General features: G+C 43.4%; 1 protein-coding gene across 2 annotated transcripts; it reads left to right on the plus strand.

Annotated features, from left to right (window-relative positions):
- Positions 1-1,028: 1,028 nt before the first annotated feature.
- On the plus strand, positions 1,029-10,222 carry IDS (iduronate 2-sulfatase). Of its 2 annotated transcripts, XM_083876491.1 has the most exons (9): positions 1,029-1,273; positions 2,309-2,445; positions 3,548-3,725; positions 4,622-4,710; positions 5,849-6,049; positions 6,641-6,811; positions 7,457-7,583; positions 9,101-9,274; positions 9,628-10,222. In XM_083876491.1, the coding sequence occupies exons 1-9, from the start codon at positions 1,153-1,155 to the stop codon at positions 10,128-10,130; spliced, it is 1,701 nt and encodes a 566-aa protein (XP_083732617.1). In that variant the 5' UTR covers positions 1,029-1,152; the 3' UTR covers positions 10,131-10,222. The 2 variants fall into 2 exon arrangements, with proteins under 2 accessions (XP_083732617.1, XP_083732618.1); XM_083876492.1 differs by lacking the exon at positions 1,029-1,273 and having other exon boundaries at positions 2,319-2,445; positions 3,571-3,725.
- The last annotated feature ends 339 nt before the right edge of the window (positions 10,223-10,561 follow it).

Below are 10,561 nucleotides of genomic sequence, written 5' to 3' on the forward strand. Positions count from 1 at the left end.
AGAATCAAATTATAGATTCCCTTTAGAGACACATTAGTTTTCTGTAAATGGGGCTTTTTTCTCAAGTTGTTCTTGGGCTTTTGAAAGTCTAGTCCCAAAGACAATGATATTTACCAATACATTTCACTATTAAACTTTCATTTGTATTCAAAGGTGTGCACCTATCACTTGCTAAAGTAGAAAAATGCACATACCATCACATGTATCACTGTCATGGTGGTTCCCACATCCAAGTGAGTTCATGTTGGCTATTTTCAACATTGGTATACTTGTCATCAGTTTACCTGTCTGTTAAATGTTTAAGACGATGTAATTACAATCTTTTAATTCTTTTAAAATCTGTGAGCTGCTTTATTACACATCTTTGTCTTTGATGATCTTACAGTTGCTGATTGGGAAGCAGATGTGTAGTTAACAGTGAGTTTATTTTGTACAGGAATACTGGCAATAAACCTATTCTCTGTACGGCAATTAAAGATAGAAACAATGAAAAATTGCTGAACTTTTAATAAAACTAGTTGTTAACGAAACTTTAAGTGTTACAGGGAGCTTTTTAGTATATGTAACTTTCCATAAATTGGCGACTCCCTCGCACGGCAGGCGGCCTGCGGGAGACCGGGGTGACCAGAAACACGGAACGTTTCTTTAAAGATCAAACAGAACGTTCACTGATACACAAATAGGACTGAAACACTCAGCTTCTCTCAATACTAAACCATGATCTCCTCATTGCCCAATGCTATTTCCACGAGAAAGAAATAACATTGAGAATGCCACAGACATTCCCTTTCCACGGGAGCAGCGGCGGGTGCTGAGACTCGTGCAAGAACAAACACCGGCAAGAACCGCAGCGGGCAGAAATGCTGCGCCCCGAACAGCCCCGCACAGTGGGCACAGTCCCGGACAGCGTGCGGGGCATCCCACTGCCGGCCGGGCCGAGCCCCTCACGGCGGGGCCGCCGCTCCGGCCGGGCCGAGCCCCTCACAGCAGAGCCGCTCGCTCGCGAGCCCGCGGCGCCCCCGCGCGGGGAAGGGGAAGTGGAAGAGGAAGAGAAAGGGGAAGGGCCGCTCCCGGCAGGGTTCAGGCTCCGGCGATGGTTCAAGACGCCGCCCTCCGGGCCGCCTCTGCCCGGCCCCGCCGCCTCGCTGGGACATGGCGAACTCGCTGGCGCGGTTCTGCCTGTGGCTGTCCCTGTCCCTGCTGCGGCTGCCCCGGGATGCCTTCGCGGCCGGCCCGGCGGCGGCGGGGCCCGGAGCTGGGCGCGGGCCCGGGGGTTCGTTCTGCGGCGGGGGCTGGGCTGGGCTGGGCTGGGCTGGGCCGGGGGGAGCGGCCAGTGGGAGCCCGGGGCCCAAGGATCGCTGTGTCCCGGGGGATCGGTGTGTCCCGGGGGATCGGTGTGTCCCCAGGGCTCGGTGTGTCCTGAGGGGCTCAGTGTGTCCCCAGGGGGGTTCGGTGTGTCCCCAGGGGGGCTTGGTGTGTCCCCAGGGGGGCTCGGTGTCTCCCCAGGGCTCGGTGTGTCCCAGGGGCTCGGTGTGCCCTAATGGGATCGGTGTGTCCCCAGGGGGGCTCGGTGTGTCCCCAGGGGGGCTCAGTGTGTCCCCAGGGGGGCTCGGTGTGTCCCCAGGGCTCGGTGTGTCCCAGGGGCTCGGTGTGCCCTAATGGGATCGGTGTGTCCCCAGGGCTCGGTGTGTCCCAGGGGCTCGGTGTGCCCTAATGGGATCGGTGTGTCCCCAGGGGGGCTCGGTGTGTCCCACTGTGTCCCTGGGGAAGCTGCTGCTTCAGTCGCTGGCGGAGAGCGGGTCGACCCCCCAGTACAGTCCGCCGCCTTGAGAGGGCATTTTACAAAGACGTCTATAATTAATTGAAGACAAATAGTTTTATCTGTTCGGAGCAGAATTATACGGGACTACAGTGTTTTTTACCTGTGGTTTAACACCCTTCTCAAAACTTGCAGGCCGTAGAGTTTGGTAGCATGTAGGCCTATAAAATACCTCTGTATTTCACACCACCCTATGTTAGTCAGCTGCAAGAGATGCCATCTCCCTGGAGAAAATACCATGGGTTCAAGCAATGAAATAAGAAAGCCAATGAAAACCATGCTATTTCTGTCTTGGCCAAATAAGAATTTCTGTTTTTGAAGAATTAATCCCATGGTTTACATTCCCTTACAAAGATATTCTTGCTCATTTTATTCATTTTATTTTTGTCCTCAAATGTGTTTAAGGATTAAAAACTAACAAATAGGCATAAAGTAACCTCTGATTAATGGAGCTCAGGTTAATTTATTTCTAATTCTGTTCCTTCATAGATGGCATGAATGTCTTGTTTATAGTTGTGGATGATCTGCGTCCTGTGTTGGGCTGTTACGGGGATAAACTTGTGAAATCTCCCAACATCGATCAACTTGCTTCCCAGAGTATGGTGTTCAGCAATGCATATGCCCAGGTGAGATAAGTGACTTAAACATGTTTTCTCTATGCAAAATAATTACTGGTTTTATCACAGTAGGTGTTAGGCAGGCCAGTGGAAAAAGCAAGTATTTATTAACTTGAAGTGTTTTCAGTAGAAAAGAAATGATTGGGCTGAACAGTAGTGTGTGAACCTATCTTTACTAAGGTGAGAAAAATGAAAACAGGGCATTTAAATTACAATATTTGTGTACAATTCCAACTAGGGAATAGGACTTCAAACCCAAAACACTTGTTTTTTTGTCAGTCTGAAGCAGAATTGGTCAGACCTTTGGCCCATGACCCAGACCTTCTGTGTTCATCCTTTCTTTATTCTTAAGGCAGTCTGGATCAACTAGACTTTTGGCTTTTATCAGCACAGTCCACCTGCCACTGCTACTTAGTTCTGTGTGATGTGAACAACCAGATTTCAAAAGCTCTGCCATTATGGAACCTGACTTGCCTTTTTAAAATCTTGTAGGTTTGAATTGATATGCTTAATAAGGATAGTGTTCATTCCAGCCTGAAGTGGAGTGAAACTCGTTCCCTGTGATTTCTGAGTTTTCAGATGCTTATGGCCCAGCTACTGATGCCTTGAGAGGCTACCTAGAACAGAGGCTAGGCAGTGTTAAAAGAATAAAGTAGGTGTTTATTAAAAAGGCCTTCAAAGGATACACCTTGGGCAGTACAAGAGCCTGGCTGAGGCTACACCCAAGATGGATGATGGATCACACGTTTTCACACCTTTATAAGTTTTGGTCCATTTACACATTAGGGTTAATTGTCCAATTACAGATTCAGGTCATGAAGGTTCAAGAGAAGTCCCAGATTGCTCTCCTCAGTTCTCTATTGTTTATACTTTTTGGGCTTGAAGCTGCAATGGTGTCCTTGGTTCTCAGGCTGGAAAAGGATTGTTTTGTCTGACTACACTGTGAGGAGAACATGCTAACACTTTATATGAAGTTCAGAATTATATACTAATATACAGAATCTGGAAAACATGAAAGCTAAAACTTAAGGCATCACTATACCCAAGTTAGCTCATAGGTGTGTTTTGGTTTTTATTCCAAATTTCTCTCCTTGGCTGCCTTTCTCCTCAGCAAGCTGTGTGTGCTCCCAGCAGAGTGTCATTCCTGACTGGCCGCAGGCCCGACACCACCCGGCTCTATGATTTCTACTCCTACTGGAGAGTCCATGCAGGAAACTATTCCACCCTGCCCCAATATTTCAAGGAAAATGGCTACGTGACCCTGTCTGTGGGCAAGGTTTTTCATCCTGGTATGGTTTGAATTGTCGTTTGCTTAACATAGAAATGGTTGGTGTGTATAGTCTCACAAACCTACATAACTATTGATGTGTGATTCTCGTCTGTATTAACAACCTACATCATAATCATAAGCCAGATTTTACAGTCGTCATTAAGTCTTAAGGCATTGGAGATGAATGGATTAGATGACTTTCATCTAATGGATGTTTTCACATCTTGTCTGGGAATTGTGGGAATAAATATCTAACATGCTAAAAATACATCTGGAAGTTAGGTGTCTGCTGAAAATGAAATTACTTGTTGGCTTAGTTCTGCCTGTACATGCTTCATGTTTCCTAATAAGCTATGAGTCTGGATCAGGACATGTAGAATGTATGACTAATGCTTCAAGTTCAGTAGGAAATTAGTTCACTAATTAAAAAGCAGTAATACTACTGAGTTGAAAAATATTGTAATACTGATCCTCTTTTTAACAGTTTCTTATCCTATAACTAAACTTGTGGGGATAGTTTCAGTATGTGTTTCAGTTTATGGTAAAGTTAATCAAGGATATGCATGAAGACTTATTAATCCTAGGTGGTTTTTGATTTTTTTTTTTTAATTTTTGTTTTGCTTTGGTTTTTGTTTTATGGATTTTTTTGTTGGTGTTCCCTGAAGTAAGGCTCTTCAACAGGCTTGAGTCTCCCTCACTGGTAAAAGGTATATTTCAGGGAAAAATATATGTCTTAAACTTTTTGATTTTTATTTCTTTGTTATCTTTTCCTCAGTTGTCAAAGATTTATTTGAAATGTTTCTTCATTTAGCATGTTTGAAAAAAATAACAATTGAAGACAAATTAAACTTGTGTCTGAGCTCTTCTTGGTTCAGTGAACTATTAAAACATGTTTAATATCTTTATGCATTCCAGGGGTTTCATCCAATTACAGTGATGACTATCCCTACAGTTGGTCCATTCCACCCTTTCATCCTTCAGCTGAAAAGCATGAGAATGATAAGGTAAGTGTGATTTTGGCACTCTAACAGAGAAGGGTGTTCAGGATATAACCAGGTTCTTTGTATCAAGGACAGGCTGTGCTCTCTGGGTTTTGAGGCTGCACCCTTGTGAAGGAAAACAACTGACCACTTCAATGCTTTGTTTCTGTGCTTTCCAAAAGAAGGCCTAGATTATCAGATGTGTGTTTTGTTAATCAATGTGCCTGTCCTGCAGATGTTTTAAATGTTTCTGAATTGGTGTTTGGAAACTTCAGTTACTGAGATGTAAGCAAGAATGATCATTATTTGTGTGTGGGTCATGAATTCCTTTATCTGAAAAGTGTGGTTGTCATCTTGCACCTGCAACTGATCTGGCTTTGCTTTAGTCAGTGACAAAACACTGCAGTAGTTTGGGTAAACTTAAAGTGATAAAGAGCTCAAGACTGAGTGAGCAGGGGCCATAATTAAAATGTTTAAATAATCTGAAACTTTATACTCTGATCCAATTTTCTAGAATGTTTGTTACTCTTAAGTGTGACACAAAAGAATGTGGTTTATCTTTATGCAAACATTGCATTAGCATCATGTTTTGGGGTCTGTGGACTGCCCAGCAGGGGCTGCAGTCGTGAGAATACAGATAGCTTTGGTTGTGCTTTGGTCTTGGGTTTGCTGCTGGAAAAAGAGTAGTTTTAACAACAGCAACATTCGCCTCCATGACAGAAAGAAAAGTGTTCATTTAGCAACCTCTCAAACACCCTGCTGAGGCCACCTTTCCCTGGCCACTGTTTAGTCTAATTTATCTCTCCTCATTGATTACACATCAGCCACTGCTGGCATTTGCTCAGAAACCCAGTCAGTAGCTCCCAGGCAGCTTTCTATGAACTCTTGGGATCAGAAGGAATGAAAATACATGTATATGTAGGATAACCAAATGCTGCTGCATCTCCATTAGATCAGAGATTCTATTCATCATAGAATCTGTGGGCTTTTCACCCATGTGACTACATTTAATCTTCTACCCAGCATTAGAGAGGATTTTCATAGGCATGGAAGTTGCATTCTTTTGTTGGTAGAAACAAATTGGTTTTAAAGTTACAGAACAGAGGGTTTTGTCTTTGTATTTAACAGAAGTTACTGAAGTTTGTTTTTTTTTTTCTTGAAGACTTGTAGGGGAAAAGATGGAAAACTTTATGCCAACTTGGTGTGCCCAGTGAATGTGACAGAAATGCCTGGGGGGACTCTGCCTGATATTCAGAGCACTGAGGAGGCCATACGCTTACTGAACGTCATGAAAACCAGCAGGCAAAAGTTCTTCCTGGCTGTTGGTTACCACAAGCCACATATCCCACTGAGGTACCCACAGGTGAGGAGGGGAACCTGCAGGAACTGAGATGAATGTTGCTTTTGTTTTTAAAAGCTCTTCCCACCAATGCTTTATTTCTGTTTCTGGAAAGCATGTTGGAAACCAGCCTTGATCTGGTGTAACTTCAGGAGTCACCTGTGATGTATTTCAGAATGTTTAATGAGAATGAATTGTGACTCCTCAGCCAAAAGCCAGGCCTCTGCCACCATCCTGGTGGCTGCCACTGTGTGGAGGTGGGCTTCAGCTTGATGGAGTGTGACATAATTAGGCCTTCAAAATCTTGTATTTTATTCTCTGTTTGACTTGGTGGCAAAACTTCTACTGATTTCAAAGTGATGTTGGACCTTTAATTGCAGTGTTGTTTTGAGATACAGGAGGCTGGGTTTAGATATTTACTAACTCAGTATTTTTCAGGAATTGGTTGGGGATGTCTGGTATTGCTCTGTTTCACACTCTGGTGGGAGGGAAATGAAGCCTTGTAAATGTAACATTAAAGGGTCTTGCAAGGGAAAATGGTTGCTGTTTAAACACAAAATATGCAGTATATGTTGGAGGTGAGGACAGTTTTTTTATGTGTTTTGTGTTGTAAAGGAATTTCTCAAGTTGTATCCCTTGGAAAATATCACATTGGCCCCAGATCCCTGGGTGCCTAAGAAACTACCTCCTGTGGCATACAACCCCTGGATGGATATCAGACAGAGGGATGATGTGGAAGCATTAAATGTTAGTTTCCCTTATGGACCACTGCCAGAGGATTTCCAGGTAAGCTGTCAACACAGAGCTCTGAAGTCAAACTGCCTTTACTTGTTCACATACAAGGGAGGATCAGCTGCTCTTGGATGCTCCCAGTTATTCCGCAACTGACCATTTGCAATTATGAATTCCCTGCCTTGTACACTGTCACCTCTTGCTCTGTAGGCAAACCTTCACTGTCACTGCAGTTCAGTTTGCATGTGAGGGAATGTGTGTAGCAGCTACCAATGCTGTGGTTGTGTTCATTATGTGAGTCTGTTTATCTGTTTCAAGCTGGCACCCAGTGTATCTTCTTTTGCAAGATTTTCTTTGACTCTCCAGTGCTTATGCCAAAATTAAGTGCACTGGTTGGACGAAGAGATGAAGAATAGATTGGTTTGCAGTGTTTTGCTTGAAAGCACTTCTGGGAGGTGGAATTTTCTAATTGGTTTGCAGTGTTTTGCTTGAATGCAATTCTGGGAGGTTGAATTTTCTAACTGCCCCCTCCCAGATTAATTTGATTAATTTTTCTGGAACATTAATTGGGCTACAGACAATTAAAATTAAAGCTTTACAAGTAGAGTCCTTTAGTTCTTTTACATAACCATTCCCTGGTTCTGCTGTATGTGTCTGGGGAGAAACTTTTTTTTTCTCTTCTGTTTTCTTAACTTGCAGCGGCAGATTCGTCAGAGTTATTATGCAGCAGTTTCTTACCTGGATGTACAGGTTGGCCTGCTTCTGAATGCTTTGGATAATGTAGGACTCTCAAATAACACAATAGTAGTTTTTACTGCTGATCATGGTAAGCATTTAAATCTTTTCTCGAGCTTACTGTTAAGAACATCATTGTCCAATCCAGTGCTGGCATATGAATCCAGTGTGTGTTTTCTGTAGTGTCATAGTGTCTATAGTGTATAGTGTCTATAGTGTGATACCTTGTACCTCTGGCTTGTCTCAGCCAGACTGAGGGGACTGGCACTGGCTTCTGTGGCTGACAGTTCTGTCCCCACAGGCACAGGCTGAGGATTTGCTGGTGAGGGATGAGGCTGCCTGCCAGGACATGGGGCTGAGCTCGATGTGTTCCTACCCCCTACCCAGGGAGTGACTCTTGCTGGGAACTGTGCTCTACAAGTACAGCCACCACTCCTCCCCCTTTACCATTTGTAGGAAGCCATCTGGTACAGTGGGTAACAGGCTTTCTCATTAACTGCTCAAGTGTGTTTTCTTACACTTGTCATTGCTGCTTGCAGAGCATCTAAACTGATAAGGGATATGGTTCCCTCTCATATCTGAGATCCTGCACACTCTGGATCCTGGTGGTGAAAAACTTAATTTGAACTGTGGGACAAATACCTCAAGCATTTAATGCTTGTTTCAATACTGTAATATTCATTAAGATAGCCCTGTCATGGTCCATTTAATTGTGTGATGGCTTAGCTGATTTAAACCAGTTAAGATGTGAATTAGCTACATAAATTTAAAGTCATATATATAGTTAATTTGGGTTGACTTCTGTGAGTGTGTGTGTGTATAAACAAGCTCTTACAAGTTGCAGAGCAATGAGATGAATACTTTTGATACTGAAGTGACTCTAGATGTTCCTTCTGACTTGTTTGTAAACTGAATTTTTCTTTTCTTTGCTTTGGGTAACTGTAAACAGTTGGTGTTTCCAGTACCATGGCTGGTAAAGTGATCAAGAAAAAACATGTGTTCACATAGCTGTCACAGAGTTCCTTTGTCTTCCCCCAAAGTGAAGTTGGCAGTGTATCTGCCTGGAGGGAAGTCACGTTGGCATCTCTTTCAAGAGGAAGAGAGGAGCTGAAAAGTTTTATCTCTATTGCTTCCTCAGGGGTAGAGTCCTGATATGGCAGTCTGGCACAGAAAGCAGCCTTGCTCCAGGGATGTTCAGCTACAGTGTTAACAGGAGTATTGGAGAGCTCGCAGCTGCCCAAAACTTAAATGAATGCCTTGTGGAATTGATCTGGAGACTCTTGCAGGCACTGTGACACACCCCAATCCCTCTTTTCTGCTGTTTTAATGCTAATTTCCTAGTTCCAATCCTGAGAATCTAGAAGTAAGGAAAGGTGTAATTATTTCCTTTATAAAAGAGTAGCAAGTTGCAAGATTTAGGTGGCTGTTGAAATAGCTTCCACATTAGAGAGAAGACTTGTTACATCTAAATACAGATTATTTACCTTTTCATATAACCTTTATAATAGACCAGTGACCTCAACAGTCAGAGTCAATTTACAATGAAAAAGAAATAACTACTAGATTACAAACCAGAATTATTACTGAGTTGTGTTCTTTGTCACCTAGGATGGTCCCTGGGAGAACATGGTGAATGGGCAAAATACAGCAATTTTGATGTTGCCACCCGAGTGCCACTGATGTTTTATGTCCCAGGAATGACAACTTCCCCTGTCAGTCAAGGAGCAAAGGTCTTCCCCTACCTCGACCCTTTTAGCCATGTTGGAGGCTCACCACCTCAAGGTAAATTTCCAGTGGTTATTTTTTGTTTGCAGTTGGTACATAGAGGTGGTGACGTGTCTCCAGGCACCCTGAGAATTTACTTTGGCTTTCTGAAGAGTTTTTTTTTCAAACTGATGGATACGATTATCTCTAAGGCCATTGGAGAAACATAAGTGCAGACGTTTTCTTGTTAAAAGTGCATCATAAATGCATGGACTGAAGTACATCATAATTGCCACTCCTTAATTGCCTTGATTTTGGTACCCCCAAAAATCCTGTACAGAGCGCTTGGAATAAAACAACTGAATTATTAGAAAAAGTTGTTGTCCAACCACCCTGTTCCATAACTGATATTTTGATATTATTTCTTCCAGGGCAGAGTAAGAAAGTGGTGGAGCTAGTGTCTCTGTTTCCAACCCTTGCAGACCTTGCTGGGCTGCAGGTTCCTCCTGTGTGCCCAGAGACGTCGTTTGGTGTTGAGCTGTGCATGGAGGGGCCCAGCCTCGTGCACTATTTTAATGTCTCTGAAGGAAAGGTGCAGGAAGGCAAGGAAGGGTGTGATAACACTGCCAGGTGTTTTAATGAAGAACCTGCAGCTTTCAGCCAATACCCCCGGCCTGCAGACACTCCCCAGTGGAACTCTGACAAACCCAAGCTGAAGGATATCAGGATCATGGGGTATTCCATGCGTACCATTGACTACAGGTACACGCTGTGGGTTCACTTTGATCCCAACAACTTCAGTGCTGACTTCGAGGATGTCCATGCAGGAGAGCTCTACATGATGGAGAATGACCCAAACCAGGATTATAACATCTATAACAACACTTCACATGGTTGGTTCTTCAAAAAACTTCTTGAATTTGTAAAGCACTAGGGTACAGAAACTGCTTTGTGCCTGTTCTTGCAACTGAATGAATGCTTTCTTCTTTTGTATAAAACCTTTCTGTTGTACAGAAAACATTTGGATTGAATAAAAATCCTTGTATCAAAACTAGCTCTTGCCTTTGTCTTGTTACAGCCCTTACTGCACTGAAGTAGTCAGAGAGAATTGTGTTTTCAAACACAAGCTGGTAACACTTGTGAAAACACCGCACACAGCATCAGGCCCATACTGAGAAACATCTCAGTGGTCTTCTGTAGTGAGTCAAGAATTAAATTTCATTATCTGTGCTGAGACTTGGTTTGAAAGGTGGAAAACCAGAAACTTACATGTTTGAGTGGCTGTGCAGAGAATGTAATTCACGATACAGGTCCTGTCCCCGTCACCCAGGAAACTTGGGGCTGGAATGGTCAAACAGACTTTTG

Source organism: Zosterops lateralis, assembly GCF_965231275.1.
Source record: "Zosterops lateralis genome assembly, chromosome: 21".
NCBI classification, from domain to species: Eukaryota; Metazoa; Chordata; class Aves; order Passeriformes; family Zosteropidae; genus Zosterops; species Zosterops lateralis.